We start from the raw sequence: 19,941 nt of genomic DNA, 5'->3' as shown, positions 1-19,941 counted from the left end.
AAATTTATGATTTTCTAAATTTTAGGCTTATTACCATCTCTTCTCCTTTTGCTCTATCATTTGATGCAGCTCAATTATAAGGTTTGCTGAGCAGAGTTTAGATCCTGAATTGAGAGCTTCAGTTTTCAGTCCTCGACTCATGGAGGTAGCAAATGGATTTCATTTCCTTTTTGCCCCAGATTACCTTGACCCTGTTCAATTTGCCCCTTTTAGCATGTGACCAACTACGGGTATCAAATCCCACTCTGATGGCTTTCTTCACAAGTATAGCTTGCAATAAAAGCATACATAACCATAGTAACATATAAATTTGTGATTTTGTATTGAGAAGTTTAATACATTAGCAAGGTACAGTGTTCCATGCTCTCCTCCATAACATTTTTTTTTTTAATTTTTTTTTTTTTATAGAAGTAAATCAATCTCATTGAAATCCGCAAAAAATATTTCCGGCAAAAATGGTTGGTTCTTACTTTCCTTGAGCTGCCATTGATGTCATGCTTGGTTGATATAATTTTTTTTTTTTTTGTTATGTGTGCACCCCCTCATATGCCCTATGTATTTCAGAAAGTAAAGATCAAATTTTGTCAAATACTAACTAGTAGAGATCCTAGATTCCTTTTATTATCTCTGAAATTTTTGTTCACCGTTCCCGTGCAAAGCACCCTTGTAGTGGGATAATGGCATGTTTATTTTTTATGATAAGTAATTGGAATTCAATTCAATAAAAGTGCAAAGGAGTGCAACCCTTATACACGGAAAGTATACAAGAGAGCCCTTAAATGGGACAAGAAGATAATAAATTTAAAAAGTCTACACAAGTAAAATCATTCAAGCAATGGTGGGACGCTATCCAAAAATATAACATATTAAGCAAACGTTTCCATAGCTCCACCATTGAAGTCTCTAAATCTTCAAAGAGCCGCGCATTCCATTCTTTTCAAATACACCACAATAAGCACAATAGAGCTAACCGCCAAGCTTCTTTAGCACAACCAAACCCAACTGACTCACCCCAACTAGTCATCAACTCCAGCACCGTTCGTGGCATAACCCACTCTACCCCAAATAAAATAAGAATGTAACTCCAAAGATCACGGGCGACTTCGCAGTGAAGCAACAGATGATCAATAGACTCTCCACTCTTCTTACACATACAACACCACTCAATCACTTTTCAAGCATGATCTCCCATTTTGAATTTTTCCAGCTGTTTTTTGCCCTATTTTATTGACTCAATGCAGTTAATTGAGCTAATTATTTGTGCAGGCTGTTGTATGGTTCCTTTCTAGATGGTCCCTTACATATCTTATGCATCCTAAAGAAATTAGAGAGGGTACCTGTGATTCAGGTCATGGTCAGGCTCATCAGCTTCAGTCGTTGCAGTCAAGAAAAGTTTTACTTAGTTTTTTTGGAGAACATAATCAAGGAAAACTTGTGCTTGACATTGTTATTCGTGTATCGATCACAACACTGATGTCATATCCTGGGGAGAAGGATTTGCAGGTATGAGTTACAGAAGCATATTTACTTTGACAGTCACTTATGATTTACTTTTGTTAAACATTTGCTCCTTTTTTTTCTTTTTTTTTTCCTCTTGTAGCTCTGGCTTTTCTTTGTATTTTGGGTTTGCTTTCTTGTATTTGGGGTATTGTTGTGTGGGTTTTGGGGGTATTGTTTGGGGGTTTTCTTTGGGGGTTTTTTTTTGTGTATGAGGGGGGGTTACTTTGTATCTTGGGTCTTATTGTATCTTGGGGGGTTCTTTTGTATCTTGGTGTTTGATGGGGGGTTTCTTTTGAATCTTGGGTTTTATTGTATTATGGGGGATTACTTTGTATCTTGGGTGTTGGATGGGGGGCTCTATTGAGTTTTATTTTATTATGGGGGTACTTTGTATCTTTGGTGTTTGTTGGGGGGTTTCTATTGTTTCTTGGGTTTCATGTGGGTTTTGGGTGTTGTGAGTATGTAGTTTCTCATGGGTTTTCTTGGGTTTTTCATGTGGGCTAGCTAAGTTGCTCCTGTGTATACTTCCTGTGTACTTAGGGGCGCCTTACGCTTTTTTAATGAAATTTTCTTACTTATCAAAAAAAAACATTTGCTCCTTTTTCCTGATCCCCAAGTGCATTCTTATTCACAGTCTTACACAATACTTTTTTTGATCCTGCTCTATCACATTCTAATGTTTGTAATGATTTTAACTGGATTTTGTTCAAATTATTTACAGAGTTTGCTTTCGGTATGGATTTTTCTTTTTTAGTTACTTTGGTAGGAAAACGCTCATTATAATTGAGTACATTTTTTTTTTTTTTTGCAATTTTTTAAATACTAAATTACGGGGGTAACTTTTATCTAAGTTTTGTTTGTTTGATATGTAATTTTCCAAACACCTATGTTATTTTGAAAGTGTGTCATCATTTACTGTAGCACCTGTTTAAAATCCTAAATGGTACTTCCTCCACCCCATAAGCATGGGGTGGAGGGTGAGGTTGTGGATTCACAAGCCACTAGGTGCTTGTGTAATTTACAATCATTAAACCGAATATAATTGGACTATGCGTCATGCCCCTGAATAAATAGGAAAACCTAACTGTCAATAAAAGTTTTATTGAATATAACTCTTGCTAATGGCATCAGTTTGATATTCAATGTAACTTCTGGAAAATGTTTTCACTAACTTGATTTATGGGGTTAACATACTCCAAATGACTTACCCCTTTGGTGAGTTCCATACATTATTCCTTGTTCCTGAAAGTGGGAAAATGTCTTGAAAAGCTTTCTTGCATCATGATTTTTGAATGATTAAAACGGTGGACTTAATTTGTAAAATCTAATTTCACACCTTCAATTTCATGTTGGATAAATAAGATATTGCTGGTGCTATGATTTTTGTTTTTGTTTGGCAGGTGCTCACTTGTTACCGGCTACTTCATGCACTTGTTCGGCAAAAACATATTTGTGCTCACCTTTTTCCACTTGTAAGTCATATAACCTGCACATATTTTTGAGATATACAGAACTTACAACATGTGTCATCACATTTTGGGTGTCCTTGCCACAAATATTTCTGTCTTCTCTGTCATTCCTTGTGTAATTACTACCTTATTGAATTTGGTCCCTAGCCTAGTGAAAAGAGGATGTTGCATCCAGTTGACAGCCTCTATAAGTGTCACGACCCAAGGAAAAACACTAGTTACATCAGCTCTATTACTGCAAAAGAATTCGTCAAAGTTACAAATGGAACTCCGTGAAGTCACTTATAAAGTCCAGTCTTATTGATGTAGGACAAGAATTCCATCTTGTTCCCAAGATGCTATTATTACTGAGGGGGCTCGTCTTGACATTGGGATTGTTAACAAATGGACTTATTCAGAAACAATCTTACTATCAGACAAAGAGCTTTACCAAAGAGTTATTAGCAAGCCAGGACGAAAATGTTTTACTGTCGGAACCAAACAATAGGTTCTGACGAGTAAAACTACTTTAAGCGAGACATTTTGTATCGTCGGCACCAAGTGAACATGAGGACAACTAATATCTGGCAGTGGAAGTACAAAAGGAAAAGGCTACCGGCCGGATCGATGAAGAGTGAGAAACGACCGACAGGCATGAGTGGGAAATTACCGGCGGGACTTTTAGTACCGCCGAGAATTAATGTCTATGATGTGGTGACAAGATTGTTTCTTTTACATCCATAACAGATATCATATTAATATACCAAATCAAGATGATTTAAGCAAGAAAGGAAATGGTCAACTATCAGATGTCGTTCAAGAAGGAAAGAGGAGACTATTGACTGATTGTGATTTGAAAGATACTCTGCATAAGAACTTTTCTTAAATTTCCGTATTCCCCTTCTAGAAGATTCTCATATTTAGATTGACGTAGTCGTTAAGAATTACCTTAGTTATTATATTTTCCCTTCTTTGTTTATTTCCTTTCTTAGAAGATTTTACTCTTTAGTAGCTTTAGGATCTTTCCATTTTGGGCTTATGTAGCCACCAAGTATTTCCATTGTTGGTTTCTTTTGTTTTATTTCCATTCTAAAAATATTTTATCCTTTTGTAGTTTTAAGGTTTCATTATAAATTAGGAACAATTGTAATAGAATAAACAGTTCAGTTTTTGTCATTAATAATATTATCAACAGGGGTGGTTCTGTAGTCAGGCCAAGTCTTCCTTCGGTATTCCCTGGGTTTTCGGGTTCTGTAATTGGACTTTCTGAGACTTCCTCTCTTCTTCTAGCACTGGAGACGTCTTCCACCCATACAGATTTATTCTCTTCGGCTGAGATGGATGAGAAGTTGACGTCGGAGTGGGAGATAGATGTTAGGAAGAAGGTTGCTGGGTTTTGGGAGAGGTTGTCCAAGGAATATGCGTGGAATGTATCTGAGGAGCATAACGAGTGGTCCAGGGCTATTACGAAAGAAATGATTAAGCGTCAAGGAGCTTTCTACAAAGCTCTGTTAATTATGGCGACTCTAAAATTTCTTCTAGGTGTAGGAAAGGCAAGACCCATGTGATGTAGGGTTGTTTGCCTTGGGGGTTTTTGTGGTTTTCTCGAGGCCTTAAGGTTGGGTTGTTTTGTGGGCTTCTTGTCGGGTTGGTGGTGAGGCTTTTATTTCTTGTATACTCCGTGTATACTAGGGGGGCGTCTTACGCTGTTTTTTTAATAAAATTGCAATTACTTATCAAAAAAAAATATATTATCAACTTTCTCTATCAACATGTGTTCATTTTGTGCATTGAGAACACAGTTTCTCTTTCACGTTTATCGCTTCTCGTTACGTCACTTATCTAATAAGAAACTAATGTGGAATTTGACACCCATGTAACATCATTAGAATCCACTCACCTAATGCGAGTCTAAATTTTTTAGGGTGTCACAATCTCTCCCACTCAAATCTCTGACGTATTCGTCAAAGCTCACATCACGGTGCAACGTTCTAATGTCACATGGTGTTATTAAATTATTCTAATACCATTTGCCACGACTCAAGGAAACAATTAGCTATATTTGTGCTATTACTCCAAAAGGACTACTCAAAATTATAATTGGAGTTCCTAAAATCACTAACAATCTCACCTAGTAAGAAACCAATGTAAGACTTGGCACATATATAACACCATCACAATCCACCCACCCAATGTTGAATTTAACTTGGGGTGAAACTTATCTTTTTGGGGTGTCACAGTGAGACCTTGTCAAACTGATAAACCCAAAAATAGCACAAAAACAATCATGTAGCAGATTCTAATATTCGGCATAAGTCGTTGTCTTATGTAGTTGAACAAGGCATTTGATTGAACTTTGTCTTGGTTGTAAAGAAAGATTTTTTGATAAGTAATTTCAAATTCATGAATAAAGCGCAAAGGGGCGCAACCCTAATACACGGAAAGTATACAAGAGCTCCTTAAAAGGGAGGAACAAGTAATAAATTTAGAAAGTCTACAAAAGTAAAAACACCTAGGTGGCAAAGACTGGACACTAACCAAAGAAATAGCGTGTTAAGCACACGCTTCCTTAACACTACCATTACAGTCTCTACATCTTCAAAAAGCCTCGCATTCCGCTCCTGCCAAATGCTTCACAAAACACAGTGAGGAACTAACCGCCAAGCTTTTTTAGCTAGGCCATGCCCAAAAGACGCACCCCATGAAAGATAAAAAGAAAGAATTCGGTTATTATTTCTTGATGATAGAATAATACATCTACACCTGTATGGAATTACAATAAATTAAAAAAATTAAAAAAATTAAAAAAAAAAAAAAAAAAAAAAAAAAAAAAAAAAAAAATCAAATCAAATCTGGGAAATTATATCAAAATCTAACCAGTCGCATATCTTCGACGCTCCCCTCAAGCTGAGGTGAAGATCTCTCACATGCCCAGCTGGCACAAAGCTGAATAAAGAACACTATTGGACACGCCCCTTGTCAAAATATCCACAATTTTGTCTCGTCTTCACGTAAGGTGTACAAATCAACCCTCTACATAACTTTTCCTAGATAAAATGTTCATCAATTTCAATGTGTTTGGTTCAATCATGCTAAACTGGCTTATGAGCAATATTAATCGTAGCCTTGTTGTCGAAGTATAATCTCATAGGCTTCTTACAATCATATCTGAGTTCTTTCAGTAGAATCTTCAACCATTATATCTCACATATCCCATAGGCTTCTTACAATTTAGCTTCTGCACTAGATCTAGCAACTACTGGCTGCTTCTTACTACACCATGTAACTAGATTTCCTCCCACAAGTGCGATATCCCGAAGTAGATCTTCTATCTGTGATTGACCCAACCCAATCTACATTTGTATAAGTTTCTGCATTCAGGTGATCATGTCAGGCAAACAGCAATCCTTTCCCTAGTGAAGATTTCAAATATCAAAGTATTTTGTAAACTACTTCCATATGAGACCCTCGGGGTGCATGCACTGATTGCATAGGCAATGTCCGGACAACTATGCAACAAATCCTATTTCAAGAAGGATAGGATAGGTCTAGGGTTTCAAAGAAAACCCTAGTCCTTATCTACCAAGGGAGGCCACACACCTAAGGGTGCGATCTCCCTAGGTGGTGCGGCAACCTCCAAAGCTACCTCTCCTTGCATGGTGGCCAAACCACCATGCCAAAACCACTAAAGATTGAATCTTGATTTTTTTTAAACATATATCAAGACATGCAAATCATTTTTTTTTTCATAAATAATATCATTTCATTAAAAATGCATATTGGGGCGCAACCTCTAAAAGTATACAAGAAGTATACAAAAGTACCCCTAAAAGTAGGAAACAGAAGAGCATGAAATTAAAAACTCCGCAAAAGTTACACTACTTGGGCTATGATGAGCTGAGACCAATAAAAATAAAGTATAAAGCGCAGTTCAACTCAACTCCAACACCGGGTTTCTACATCTTCAAAGTGCTGAGCGTTCCTCTCACGCCAAAGATCCCACATCACACATAAAGGAATCTACTTCCAAATCTGCTTAACTTGACCACGACCCAACGAATTGCCCCAACTACTCAACAAATCCAACACCCGTCTCGGCATAACCCACTCCACCCCAAACAAAATAAGAAAATAGCTCCATATATCCCATCACAATGAAGTAATAGGTGGTCAATGGATTTCCCACTCTTCTTACACATACAACACCACTCCACCACCATTATATTTCGCCAACACAAATTGTCATGCGACAAGATTTTTCCTAGAGCTGTTGTCCACACAAAAAAGACACCCGTGATGAAGCCTTAACACACCAAATACTCTTTCAAGGAAATGAGGAACCCTCTTGACTATCTAAAGCATTATAGTATGACTTCACTTCAAAATGCCCCCTCTTAGAGAGGCTCCAAACTACCCTGTTATCCAAATCAAATTTTGAAACATCACAACATCAAATTAGGGCCAAGAAAGTTCATACAAGTAATCTAACATGCTTAAATGGCAAAGGTCTGTTTAGAATTCAACCAAAATTCATCAAAAAAAAAAAAAACAAACTATTGTGCATTATTATCCATGTGTATTTTCAGCTATACCACCGAAGTCTCTTTATCTTTAAAGCTTTGTGCTTTCCATTCTCTCCAAATACACCATATTAAACATAAATGAGCCAACCTCAAAACTTCCAAAATGCTACAACACCCCACCTGACCTCCCTGCTCATCAACAACTGTCACCCTTTTAGACTTAACACAATCAACACCAAACAAATTAAATAGTGAGCTTTGTAAATCTCTTGCTAATTCACAATGAAGAAGAAGGTGATTAATAGACTCCCCACTCTTCTTACACATACAACACCAATCCATCACAATGATGTTCCCCGTCCTCAGGTAATCCAACGTCCATATTTTTCTTAATGCTGTCGTCCATGCAATAAACGTCACTTTCGAATGAGTCTTAACTCTCCAAATAGTCTTCCAATGAAACAGGAAACTCGTAGGTATGGTTAACACTTGATAATATGGCTACACTCCAAACTTGTGCCTCTTGGAAGGGATCCAACATATTCTATCTACTTCTTCTTGCTTTACTTTGAGAGAATACAACATCTTAAAGAAAGAGGAGACCAAATCCACCTCCCAATCTTGTACGGGTCTAGTAAAAATTATATTCCATTGAATCCTTCCATTTGGAACTGCATATGATCCTCCACCCACATGTCCGTACAATGTACAATGCTAAAGAAATTGGAATAAGATATCTCCAATGGTTGTTCCCCACACCACACAGCATGCCAAAAACGGATCTTTGACCCATCACCCACCTCAAAACTAACAAATTTTAAAAAGTTTCCGACCCCCTCATGTATTTTCACACCCCCACTCCAAATGACCCTATTACCTCTTTGGAACATTGATTTCTATCACTAATCTTCATAAAGATTCACTCTCTGTAACATATGCCATAGCTATTTACCTAATAGGGCTCGATTTTTAAATGGAACAGGATTTCTAACCCCGAACCCAGCTAATATCATCGAGGTACAAATTCTTGACCAAATAGATGTAGCCTTGTAAGACGCACCCAAAGGCAAACCCAAGCACTTCATCGGCAAAGACGATACTCTACGGCCAAGAATATGAGCCAAACCTTCTACATCTCCCACCTCGTCGACAGGAACTATCTCTGATGTTGCCATATTAATCTACAATCCCGTTTCAGCTTCAAAACATTAGAAAAGACGTCGCAAATGTTGGAGTTGTTCAGAATTTGCCTCACAAAAAATGTATCATCTGCAAACAATAAGTGGGATACTACCAGCTCTTCATTATTCTTTGACCCGCTGAAAAACTAGACAAAAGTCCCTTATCCACTATAGTAGTCATCATCCTACTCAGTTCCTCCATAACAACCACAAACAGTAATTTTTTTTATTATTATTATTATTATTTATTTTATGACAATGAACTCTTCCAAGACAGGGCCAATTCATGTACCCACGCTTGTCGGGTAAACCTCGGACCTGTGAAAAGCGCCCCTCCATACAAATCGGATTAGACTATGGCTTCGCTAACGGGTGTGGCCCCGAAGAATTGTTTGCATCCAAGGAAATTCGAGCCTTAGGCCTGATGGGCATGCCACCAAGACCTACACAATCCTCAATCTTCTTCACCACCCCACTATCCCACATTAACAAAATCCCACCTAAAGCCCCTCTCAATCCTAAATGTGTCCAATCCACATGTTGGCATCCCCATAACTATGAATCGCCTCCCTAAAAATGTACTCCAATTTTGTTTTCTTGTAAACAAACAATGTTCGCCTTCCAATCTCTGAAAAGACTTCTAATCCTCAACCTTGTCTCCTTCTCAATTAGCCCCCTTACATTCCAAGACACTATCTTGGGTTTCATGAAGAACCAGTAGATTGCATCCCTTTTCCTCTCTTTATGTCATAATTAACTGAACATTCCAGCCTCTGTAGCTCCTGATTTCCTTTATTCGGTGTTCTAAAAAAAATCTGGAGCACTAATCAAGTTATTATGATGTCTACTTGCTTCAATCACAGAAAATAGAGCCAACATTTGATCCTCAAAGCACTCGCACGACAACCCCACTATATGACAAAAATTCTTCACCCTTTCAAACACCCAATCTGAAGAGTAAATGATGCACTTCCTATGCTTCAATCTCAACAATTGGGTTTACTACTAAAGGCTCATTTTCCTTCACTTCCTTGTTAGGCACTTCCACTGTCTTCTTTCCTACGGCCCATTAGACATGTTAAGGCAAAAGTCCATTTTATTCCCTAAATTATACAAGCCCATTTGCTTTTGGCCCCCTCCTTGAGTTTCATTGCCTTGTACCTTCACTAGGCTTCAAAATTCCCGGCCCATCTCTATTCTCTCTAAACGCCAGTCTACGTCCTTTTTAAAAGCAATCAAAATCGTCTGAAAATCAGATACACCTTCCAAACCAGCCAAAGTCTTCACACTATCATCTCCAACTTGACCAGTGTGACTTTGGGGTGATGTATGCGCTACCTACCTTCCAAAGCTTTCCAAATCTTCTCCGTTTGTATACCCGATTTGCCATTATAAACCTGCTTCTAATCTCAATTTCCTTAAAATTAATCCCTTCCCTACCAGACCATCTATATACAACTGCTGTCCTTGCTCCACCATCCGTGGCTTTTCCTAGTTTGTATTGTCACCCCCCTTATTTCTACACCTGACAACATATTTCTGCTCAAAATATTTCACCACCTTCCACATCTAAGAGATGCAGTTGCCTCACCCGCTACCTTCTCGATCCTCCAGGGTGATAATGAAGCTGTGCTGCCCTCCTACACGATACACCAACAGCTCCAAAAACCTTCCAGAACTGTTCGCTCACTGCTATACTACCATCTCGATGAGTTCTATAGAACTCTCTCAAATTCTCACCTTTAATCAATTCCTCCACCATGTTCAACCACCATTTCACGCTCAACTTTACCATAATCACCGCTCGATATACTCCTCTCAGCTAAACGAACTCCGTTGTTCCCAACTACTGACAGAACCTCAAATGCCTTTGCTTCGATTTAAAAATAGCCTAAATATCTTATCGCTGTTCAACATAAAATAAGACTACAAACTCTAGTGACGGTAATGTCAGACCGTATAGTATGCCACAATCATTATCTAGAGAGAGCTTAACCTTTATGAAACCAAAGATCAAACAAGAGAAAGGTTGGGATGGGACTTTTTCCCAAAAACTAAGAGGGAACGACTCACTTTGCCAAATTATTTGTGCTTGAATTAGCAGGTCATCAGATATCAAGAAAACTGGTTGCTGGAAAAAATTCCAGCAAACTGGTTTTGATGTAATTCATAAGATGCAATCAAACCATGCAACCAGCTTCATGCATTGATCAATCACCGCTTTAACATGTTTCTAAACATCATTTAAAGCCGAAATTTATGAGCAAACAAGTATTGAAGCTTGCTGGAAAAAATTCCATCAAGCTTACCAAAACATGCGATCAAGCCAAATAAGAAGTTTTCATGGAAAAATACAATCCAAGTCATGCAATCAATGAAGCTTTGCTCTGATACCAATTTTTGGGAACACGTGAAATAATCAGATCAATTTCAGCAGAAAAATTCCAATGGTCAAGCTCCATGATGAACATAAACACCAGTTTTTCAAAAGCATAAAACATGTGTATTCTTAAAGAAATCACATACCTTGGTGAGTTAGACTTTAAGAATAGTTTTGGATTTTTGTTTGGCGGCTAGGTTTCATGCTCAAGAGCTCTTTGGTCTTCTCCTTAATTTTGAAAATTGTGACCCAAGAGTGTGGGCTCTCATATACAAGACCCCTTTAAATAGATTTGTGAATCCTAGTTAGGGTAGGACTTGGAAACCAAGTCTTACATTAACACTTAATTGCACACCTACTAGGAGTTCTACTCCTTGTGTTATTAGGCCAAGCTCAACTCCTTGGATGTCGGGTCGCATCTTTTGCCTATGACATACTTGGGTTTGCTATTGGGTGCTTCTTACAAGACCATGTCTATTTGGAATGGCGTCATTGAGAAAATGGAAAAATGGTTGGCTGGATGGCAGCGAATGTATTTGTCGAAGGTTGGTCGGCTAACTCTTCTTAAAAGTACGCTTTCCAACCTTCCTACATATTATTTGTCATTGTTCCCTATTCCAGTGAGCGTTGCTAATTTTCTTGATAAAATTCAAAGGGATTTTCTATGGGGTGGCATTGGAGATGAGGCCAAATTTCATTTTATGAATTGGAACAGGATTTGTACCCCATTGCATTCGGGTGGGTTGGAAATTCACAATTTCATCCAGTTTAATCGAGCTTTTCTAGGGAAATGGTTATGGAGATATGGTAGGGAGAGAGAGGCATTATAGCGATTGGTGATTGATGTCAAATTTGAGAGTCTAAAGGGTGGGTGGCGTTCAAAAGAGGTGTTGGGTACTTTTGGAGTGGGTGTGTGGAAACATGGTAGGAGGGGGTGGGAGAAGTTTAGCAATTTTGTTCGTTATGAGGTGGGGGATGGGTCACATGTTAGTTTCTGGCATGATTGGTGGTGTGGGGATAGATCTTTGAAACAGTGTTTTCCAATTTTGTTTAGTATTGTGAGAAACAAAAATGCGATGGTGGCAGATAACTTGGTTGTTCAACATGGAGTTATTTAGTGGAATGTTCTTTTTACACAGCTAGTCCAAGATTGGGAGATGGAGATGGTACTTTCTTTCTTCGCTCGACTTTATTCTATTTCAGTTCGACATGGAGAGGATGACAGGTTAGTTTGGAACCTCTCCAAAAGGGGTTTACGACACCCTATACACAAAGCAGAGTTCATGGCGACCTAGGGTGGATGGGATTTATTTCTCTTCCATTGATGCGAATGAGTGTCTTTGGTTAGAAAGAGTTTTTGAGGAGCAGGAGGTATGGGAGGTGGTGAGGAGATGAACGGAGATAAGGCACCGGGTCCAGATGGTTTTTCTATGACTTTCTTTCAGAAATATTGGGTGATTCTCAAAAAAGATATCATGGCGGTTTTTTTCAGAATTTCATAATAGTAGCCAGTTTGAGAAGAGTTTGAATGCAACCTTTGTTTCCCTAATTCCTAAGAAAGCAGACGCGGTGGATGTTAAGGACTTTAGGCCTATCAGTTTGGTGAGAGGGGTCTATAAAATTATTTCTAAGGTCCTTGCTAACAGGCTCAAATCAGTGTTGGAGAAACTTATTTCGAGTTCTCGGAATGCTTTCATTGGTGGACGGCAAATCTTGGATTCAGTTCTTATAGCCAATGAATGCCTGAATAGCCAAATGCGGTTGGGGGAGGCCGGGTTATTGTGCAAACTGGATTTGGAGAAAGCATATGATCACGTGAATTGGGATTTCTTACTTTACATGCTTCAAAGGTGTGGGTTTGGGGAGAGGTGGAGGGAATGAATTAAATTTTGCATTTCTACAGTAAAATTTTCCATCTTGGTTAATGGCACCCCTACAGGTTTCTTTCAGAGCTCGCGGGAGATTAGGCAAAGAGATCCTCTTTCTCCATTGCTGTTTGTGGTGGTTATGGAAGTGCTTAGCAGTATGTTGAATGCGTTTATGCTCCAAGGCTTGCTGTCAGGTTTCTCGGTGGGCATGAGGGATAATGAAGCTTTAGTGGTGAATCATTTGTTGTTTGCAGATGATACCTTAATCTTTTGTGGAGCACAGGCCGAGCATGTTCGAAATTTGAGGTGTACCTTCTTATGTTTCAAAGCGGTGTCAGGGTTGAGGATCAATTTAGGCAAATCTGAATTGGTCCCTATTGGCAAGGTGGAAGATGTAGAGTCTTTGGCACATATTCTGGACTGTAGAATTTGGTCTCTGCCGATGACTTATTTGAGTATGCCGTTGGGGGCGCCGTTCAAATCTTTTTCTATTTGGAATGGGGTTATTGAGAAGGTGGAACGAAGGTTGGCTAGTTGGAAGAAACTTTATTTATCCAAGAGTGGTAGGGTGACGTTGATTCACAGTACTCTTTCTAGCATTCCTACTTATTATTTATCTTTGTTTCCTATTTCTGCGAGTGTAGCTAAGAAATTGGAGCGGTTCTAAAGGTAGTTTCTGTGGAGTGGTATGGGGGATGAGACTAAATTTCATTTAGTAAATTGGCATCGAGTTTGTACTCCAATCAAGGCTAGTGGACTGGGAGTTCGTAATGTTATTAATTTTAATCAAGCCTTATTGGGGAAATGGGTTTGGAAGTTTTCTCCGGAGTGCAATGCTTTGTAGAGATAGGTGATTGAGGTGAAGTATGGGAGTGTGAGGGGAGGTTGGTATTCATTTCCGGTGACGGGGCCTTATGGTGTCGGTGTTTGGAAGTTTATTCGAAGGGGGTGGGATAATGTTGTCAAGTATTTGCGCTTCGAGGTGGGTGATGGGTCTCATAGTCGCTTTTGGCATGATGTATGGTGTGGGGATAGGCCTCTCAAGCTTTGTTATCCAGCTTTGTACACTATTGCGCATTCTCTTGATGCTTGGGTAGTGGATAACTTGTCGGTGGTAGGAGGCGTGGCTTATTGGAATATTCTCTTTACGCGCTATGCTCAGGATTGGGAGGTGGAGATGGTGATGTCCTTCTATGAACATTTATACTCTATTCGGGTTCGGCATGGAGAGGTTGATAGGGTGGTGTGGACTCTTTCTAAGAGGAGGAATTTTGAAGTGAAGACTTTCTATAAAGCTTTAGTTTGTCACGAGGCGGCTTCTTTTCCTTGGAAGGGTATATCGCGTGTTAAAGCTCCGAAGCGGGTGGCGTTCTTTGTTTGGACTGCAGCTTTAGGAAAGATTTTAACTCATAACAATTTACGTAGGCGTGGTATTGTGGTGGTAGAGTGGTGTGTTATGTGTAAGAAGCATGGGGAATCCGTTGATCACCTTCTTCTTCATTGTGATGTGGCTCAGGTTGTTTGGAGTTCTTTTTATAACTTGTTCGGGGTGGAGTGGGTTATGGCTAGTAGTGTCTTGGATTTATTGAGTGGGTGGGGTACTTTGTTGGGTCGTGATATTGTTAACCGTATTTGGAAGTAGGTTCCTTTATGTGTTTTGTGGGGCTTGTGGCATGAGAGAAATTCTAGGCTTTTTGAGAATGTGGAGTATCGGTTGAGGCTCTTTGTAGAAATGTGCTTCATATGTTATATCTTTGGGTGTCGGTGCATAGCACGGGTAGTATGTCGTTTGCTACTTTTTACTTTCTTGTTCATTTCTTTCCTCTGATTAAGGGCACTTATGTATACTTCATGTGTACTAGGGTTGCGCCCCTCTGCGCTTTTTAATGAATTTTTTACTTATCAAAAAAAAAATTGTCACCTTATGACTTGTTCTAGGTTAACATTAATTACAACTTATTCCACTCAAAATTTGATTAATCAAGAGCTTACTTGACTTCTTTTAATTGTATTTGACCCCTCCATGAAATATTCGTAGTGCAATTAAAGTCGATTTGAAATTTATTGTCACTTTATTCACTATCTATTAATCTTTGAGTCCCTGATATAATCTCTTAATTATTCTTGTACTGTTGAAATCATATTCATTGAGTATATTTTATTTCGTAACTCCTTACTAAAATGCTCAAGCCTGAGACTTAGAATAATCAATTTCCATTAAATCTATCTCAATGGGATATTTTACATCTCTTTGATTCCAATCAAAGTGATTATGGATTCCATCTTGAGGAGTAGTGTTCCCATAAAGCCACATCTAATCGCTTAACACATCAAGATTTTGATCATAAAATATCTCACTTCTAAATTTATCAAAGTGACTTACACTTTACATTTGAGTTCACATTCCTCTTGAGATTGAGCGTCAATGTTATAAGCAATCGTGAGTTCAAGTTATTCAATTGACAGTGGTTTATAGAATAACAACTCACGTGATCTAGTTCAATGTTTTCTAACCATACCAACTTATCAATTAAAAGTCTCTACTTCCATGACCAAGATAAATCATCATGATTGATTTGTTAGTCTTATCAGATAGAATGTCCAATCCCATCACCGACTATAGACTTGGGTTTATAAGTCCTAAGGTGTTATGGTGTAGATTGTTTGTGCGATAATTTCATTAACACTCCTAAACTATATTCAATGTAATTTAAGGGTTACATATACATAAATGTATATAAGCCACTCCCTCATGGAATTAGATGGAAGAATTTATTTGATAATAGCTCAGATTTTGACTTTAATGTAATACCTTGCTACATAATTAGAAGAAAAAAAAATTGCATATATCAATGAGATCGACATATTTGTTTTCTTCTTCTGAATGGAACTGGTTGATTTAAGTCAGTTTGTTTCAATTTCTGGATATATTCTGCAGGACTCATGGTGCAACCTAGCACATGTTTTTGCTAATGAAAAAAGTTTGTTCTTGTTGAATACTGCTCATCAGGTAAGAACTTTGTCTGCTTTGATCCTTTGAACTACTTTTTTTGCTCCAATTTGTGTAACCACAAAATTTCCCTGTTTCAGCGGTCACTTGCACAAACACTTGTTTGCTCAGCTTCTGGCTTAATAAATTCAGAGGCATCAAACCTGTGAGTCTTCCATTTTAGGTTTCCTTCTGCTTATGAACTTTTCGTTTGCAGATTTTATATGAATCTGTACAGCCTAATATCTGTGTACATAAAGGTACATAAGGGATCTCATGAGTCATACGGCAACATATCTAAGGGAATTGTCTAGCAGGAATGACTTAAAAATTGCTGCTCAACAACCAGATATAATCCTCTTGGTAAGGACATGAGACTTTTATTTGTCTATTATTTTATTTTTGGAGAACAAATAATTGTTTTTATAACATCAAAAACATCATGTAGGTCAGTTGCATGTTGGAACGGCTTCGTGGAGCTGCAAGTGCCTCAGAACCTCGGACACAAAATGCAATTTATGAATTGGGTTTCTCAGTGATGAACCCTGTTCTTGTTCTTCTTGAAGTTTACAAACATGAGGTATACTTCCCATGCATTAGAGTTGCACCCATGTGCGCTTTGAATGAGATTAATTTACTTATTTTAAAGAAGAAGAAGATTCTATTGAAAGACAAAAGGGCATAGGGCCAGTACATGGAAAGCACATAAGAGATACACAGAAAGAAAGAAAAAAACTAGGAGCTGAACTTACAAAGAGCAAAATAAATCCATAGAGGATGAAAAAGAGATTTGAGCAAAATAAATCCATAGAGGATGAAAAAGAAAAATCCCCTAGTGCTCTAATCCAATTGAAAAGCAACCTGAAAAATATTGATTTCAATTCAAGCAATAATACTTCAGTTCCAGCAAAAGTCCTAGCATTTCTTTCCTCCAAATGCTCCACATATGGCATTCCAAAGATCACTACTTTGATATCTTTTGAAGCCTTTATGCCAACATTCCAGGAGCTCCTTCACCAATTAGGAATATTCCAATAAAGAGAACTAACAACCAAAGCTCTCTAGCAATAGCACAATGTAGAAGGTGTAATTATATTCTCTTTAATGATATGTCAACTTTCCAACATGCTTTAAATCTTACTCAAACTACCATTGCCTTAAACACCTACCAGACAATACACAGTTTACATGAAGCGAAGGTAGTTTATGATGAATACTTGGTATCTTTTAAAAAACTATATGATGAATATTTGGATCCTCATGTATCTCTACCTGTTGTTTTCACTCATCTCTATGTTGTTTTTTTTCATAATCTTCTTTTATTGAACATGGCAACATATCTATTCGAAGTCTTCTTTTCCAGAGACCATTGTTTATTGTCCTCCATTTTCTTAAGAATTTTATAATTTTTTTTTCCTTTTCCAAGTTTACAATCTGTAGCTCTCAAAATTGACTTTCACAAACCAATTCCACTTTTTTCTGTTAAAGCTTAATCAGCAATCAACTATGCTTCTGAAATTTAGGGGTTTCCTCATCTATTCTGACCTATAATTGTTGCTTAGTCTGCAGTTGTTTATCTGCTACTTAAATTTGTTGTTGCGTGGGTAAATGGACAAATCACTTACTTAGAGGCTCGCGAAACGGCTGTAGTTGTTGACTTCTGCATGCTTTTGCTTCAGCGCTACTCATCGCACAACCTAGGCAAGGTAAATATTTTGCTTTTCCTGTGTTATGTTTTATGATAGCCAATTAAGCGAGCCAAAAGAAAACTTTTTTGATACATGACGTGTGTGTGTGTGTGTATGAATGTTGTATGTGTGTAAATGTTGTTTGTCCATCTGTTTGTCTATATATATTTTTAGTCCTATCCCTTTCGTTTGCTCTATTTCAACAATCTTTCTATTTGGGAAGCTTTGTCTCTATCATTTATCTTGTGCTTATATGTGAAAAAGGTTGTACATGTTGATGGTGAAAGCTATGAAAATTTGGACAAGCTTATGCCATGCACATTGTCAGTGTGATATTTTAATATTAAACTACATAGGAGTATGCTCTTCTTTTTGATGTTTCTCAATATAAAACTGTGAGGGGAAGTAGGGTTAGTACAATGATCGTCTACGCCTGTAGACATACCTCACATTAAGGGAACCAGCCTAAATTCTGGTATTCTTGTGTGTGATTATCTTGTCTTATTTATTGTAATTGTGGTTTATTGCACAACAAGTGGTATCAGAGTCAAGCGAAGTATTCAGATCAACAATTACGCTAAATTGGTGAATACCATCTATGAAGTTGAGATGCTCAATGTCAAGAACTTCTCTCTTTGGCAGAGAAAGATAAAAGATCTTTTGATTCAATAAGGAGTCTACATGGCGTTATTGGGAAAGGAGCCAAAAGATGGACAATGATGAGTGGGAAGAGATGCTTGCCAAGGTTGCCAGTGCGATCCGTTTGAATTTGTCAATTGGAATTATTCTTGATGTGATTGATGAATAAAAGACAGACAATTTGGTTAAAACTCAAGTACGTATATGGCGAAAAATTTGACAAATAAGTTGTATGTGAGGAAGCAGTTATATGATTTACAGATGGAAGAAAATACAGATTTGCTTGAGCACCTAAATAAGTTTAATATGTTGAATACACAGTTATTGAACTTGGGAGTGAAGATTGAAGAAGATGAAGCGATACTTTTGTTAGCATCATTTCCCCTGTGGTTTTGAGATTATTATATGGGAAGGAAACTCTAGAATTGGAAGAGGTGACTAGAGCTCTCTTGTCACATCAAACGAGAAGAAAACTTGTCAATGATTAGGCTAATGGGCTTGTGGCGAGGTTTGAGCCGAAGCGCAGAAGTGATAATTTTAAGAGGAAGAATGACATAGGTAGGCCGTCTTAGTCTAAGCTACGATTGGCAAAGGATAATAATCTCGATTAGATGCAAACAATGTAGAGTGCTATTATTGTCACAAAAAGGGGCACTACAGAGGATTTTGCAGGGTATTGAAACAAGATTTGGATGATTAAAAAAAAATTAGAAAAGTTCCACAAATTCAGTCATTGTTGCCAATGACGAGTCTGTTGATAGTGAGGTTAGCGCAAGCCTTCTCTTAGTTTCTTTAGGTACAGAGTCTCATAGATTCTTTGATTTATGATTTCATTTGCTCATACCATGTGTCTGAATAAGCAGTGATTTAGAAAACCTCCATTTTGGAAAAGACAATAGAATAAGCACAGAAAGTGGGCCATATGGGGGGTTAGATGTGGGTAAGGGGTCAATGGGGCAAACTGGGTTATATGGCCTAATCGGCCACACCCAAAATAGAAATCCGAGAGACGTCATACCTTAATTGTATCCATGCAAGAGGTTTGTCTTGACGAGAGTGGGTGAAACCAGGGACCAATGGATGGTTCAATTTGATCACCACCTTGACTGTAAGGAATTTCCTTCTTTGCATGCCTTTGTTTCCAACATTTTTGACCTCTAGGTGTTTTCCCAACCTTTCTCCAGCTGTAGTAGCAGTTGCAGAAGCATATGCTTGAGGGGTAATCCATGGATCTGTATCTAGAAAGCTTCAACTGAGAAATCGATTTCTTCTAAAGTTGCACCCAGATTCCAGTTTTTGAGGAACATCGGATGACCCTTGATATTCTAAGGGGTTTCTGACAAAACATGTTCTTGTTGTTGCGAGGAGGCAAAGGTAAACAAGAAGGTGTTTGTGTCTAGGTCTTCAATGGTGAGGAAGGTTAGAAAACGCCATGCATGTTGCAAGTTGGCTTGAACAAAAGTTTTTGGAATAGGTTTAAGGGATATAATCTTCCCAACCGATTTGCATTCTTCTTGTGATGTATGTGGATATTGTGACTACTGAAAATGACTTGGTGGTGTTACCAAGTTGAAACAGCTTTTGCAGTATGAGTTTCATACGAAAGACTTATGGACACGTTCTTAGTATTGAAGTTTCAGAGTTTAAGAAAGGTATAAACTCATCTTAGAGGAAGCATTACTTGATTTATTAGATGAAACAATTTTATTAGGTGGTCGGCCTATT

The 19,941-nt window shown here is 38.0% G+C and overlaps 1 protein-coding gene across 6 annotated transcripts in view; it reads left to right on the top strand.

Annotated features, from left to right (window-relative positions):
• Positions 1 to 19,941, top strand: part of LOC133851185 (uncharacterized) — a 79,662-nt gene that overhangs the window by 53,336 nt on the left and 6,385 nt on the right. For 3 of the 6 annotated variants that reach the window (XM_062287514.1, XM_062287513.1, XM_062287512.1), the window contains exons 19-26: positions 70 to 145; positions 1,267 to 1,503; positions 2,901 to 2,972; positions 15,839 to 15,910; positions 15,991 to 16,055; positions 16,150 to 16,252; positions 16,338 to 16,469; positions 17,452 to 17,595. In XM_062287514.1, the coding sequence (XP_062143498.1) occupies positions 70 to 145; positions 1,267 to 1,503; positions 2,901 to 2,972; positions 15,839 to 15,910; positions 15,991 to 16,055; positions 16,150 to 16,252; positions 16,338 to 16,469; positions 17,452 to 17,595 (901 nt within the window). Of the gene's footprint in view, positions 1 to 69; positions 146 to 1,266; positions 1,504 to 2,900; positions 2,973 to 15,838; positions 15,911 to 15,990; positions 16,056 to 16,149; positions 16,253 to 16,337; positions 16,470 to 17,451; positions 17,596 to 19,941 lie in introns of those variants that run through there. The other 3 variants (XR_009895762.1, XR_009895764.1, XR_009895763.1) reach the window with 3 other exon arrangements.

The sequence above is a fragment of the Alnus glutinosa genome, chromosome 12, assembly GCF_958979055.1.
Source record: "Alnus glutinosa chromosome 12, dhAlnGlut1.1, whole genome shotgun sequence".
Classification (NCBI taxonomy): domain Eukaryota; kingdom Viridiplantae; phylum Streptophyta; class Magnoliopsida; order Fagales; family Betulaceae; genus Alnus; species Alnus glutinosa.
Note: the sequence above shows the minus strand (reverse complement) of the source record. Positions and strands in the feature narration are given on the sequence as shown.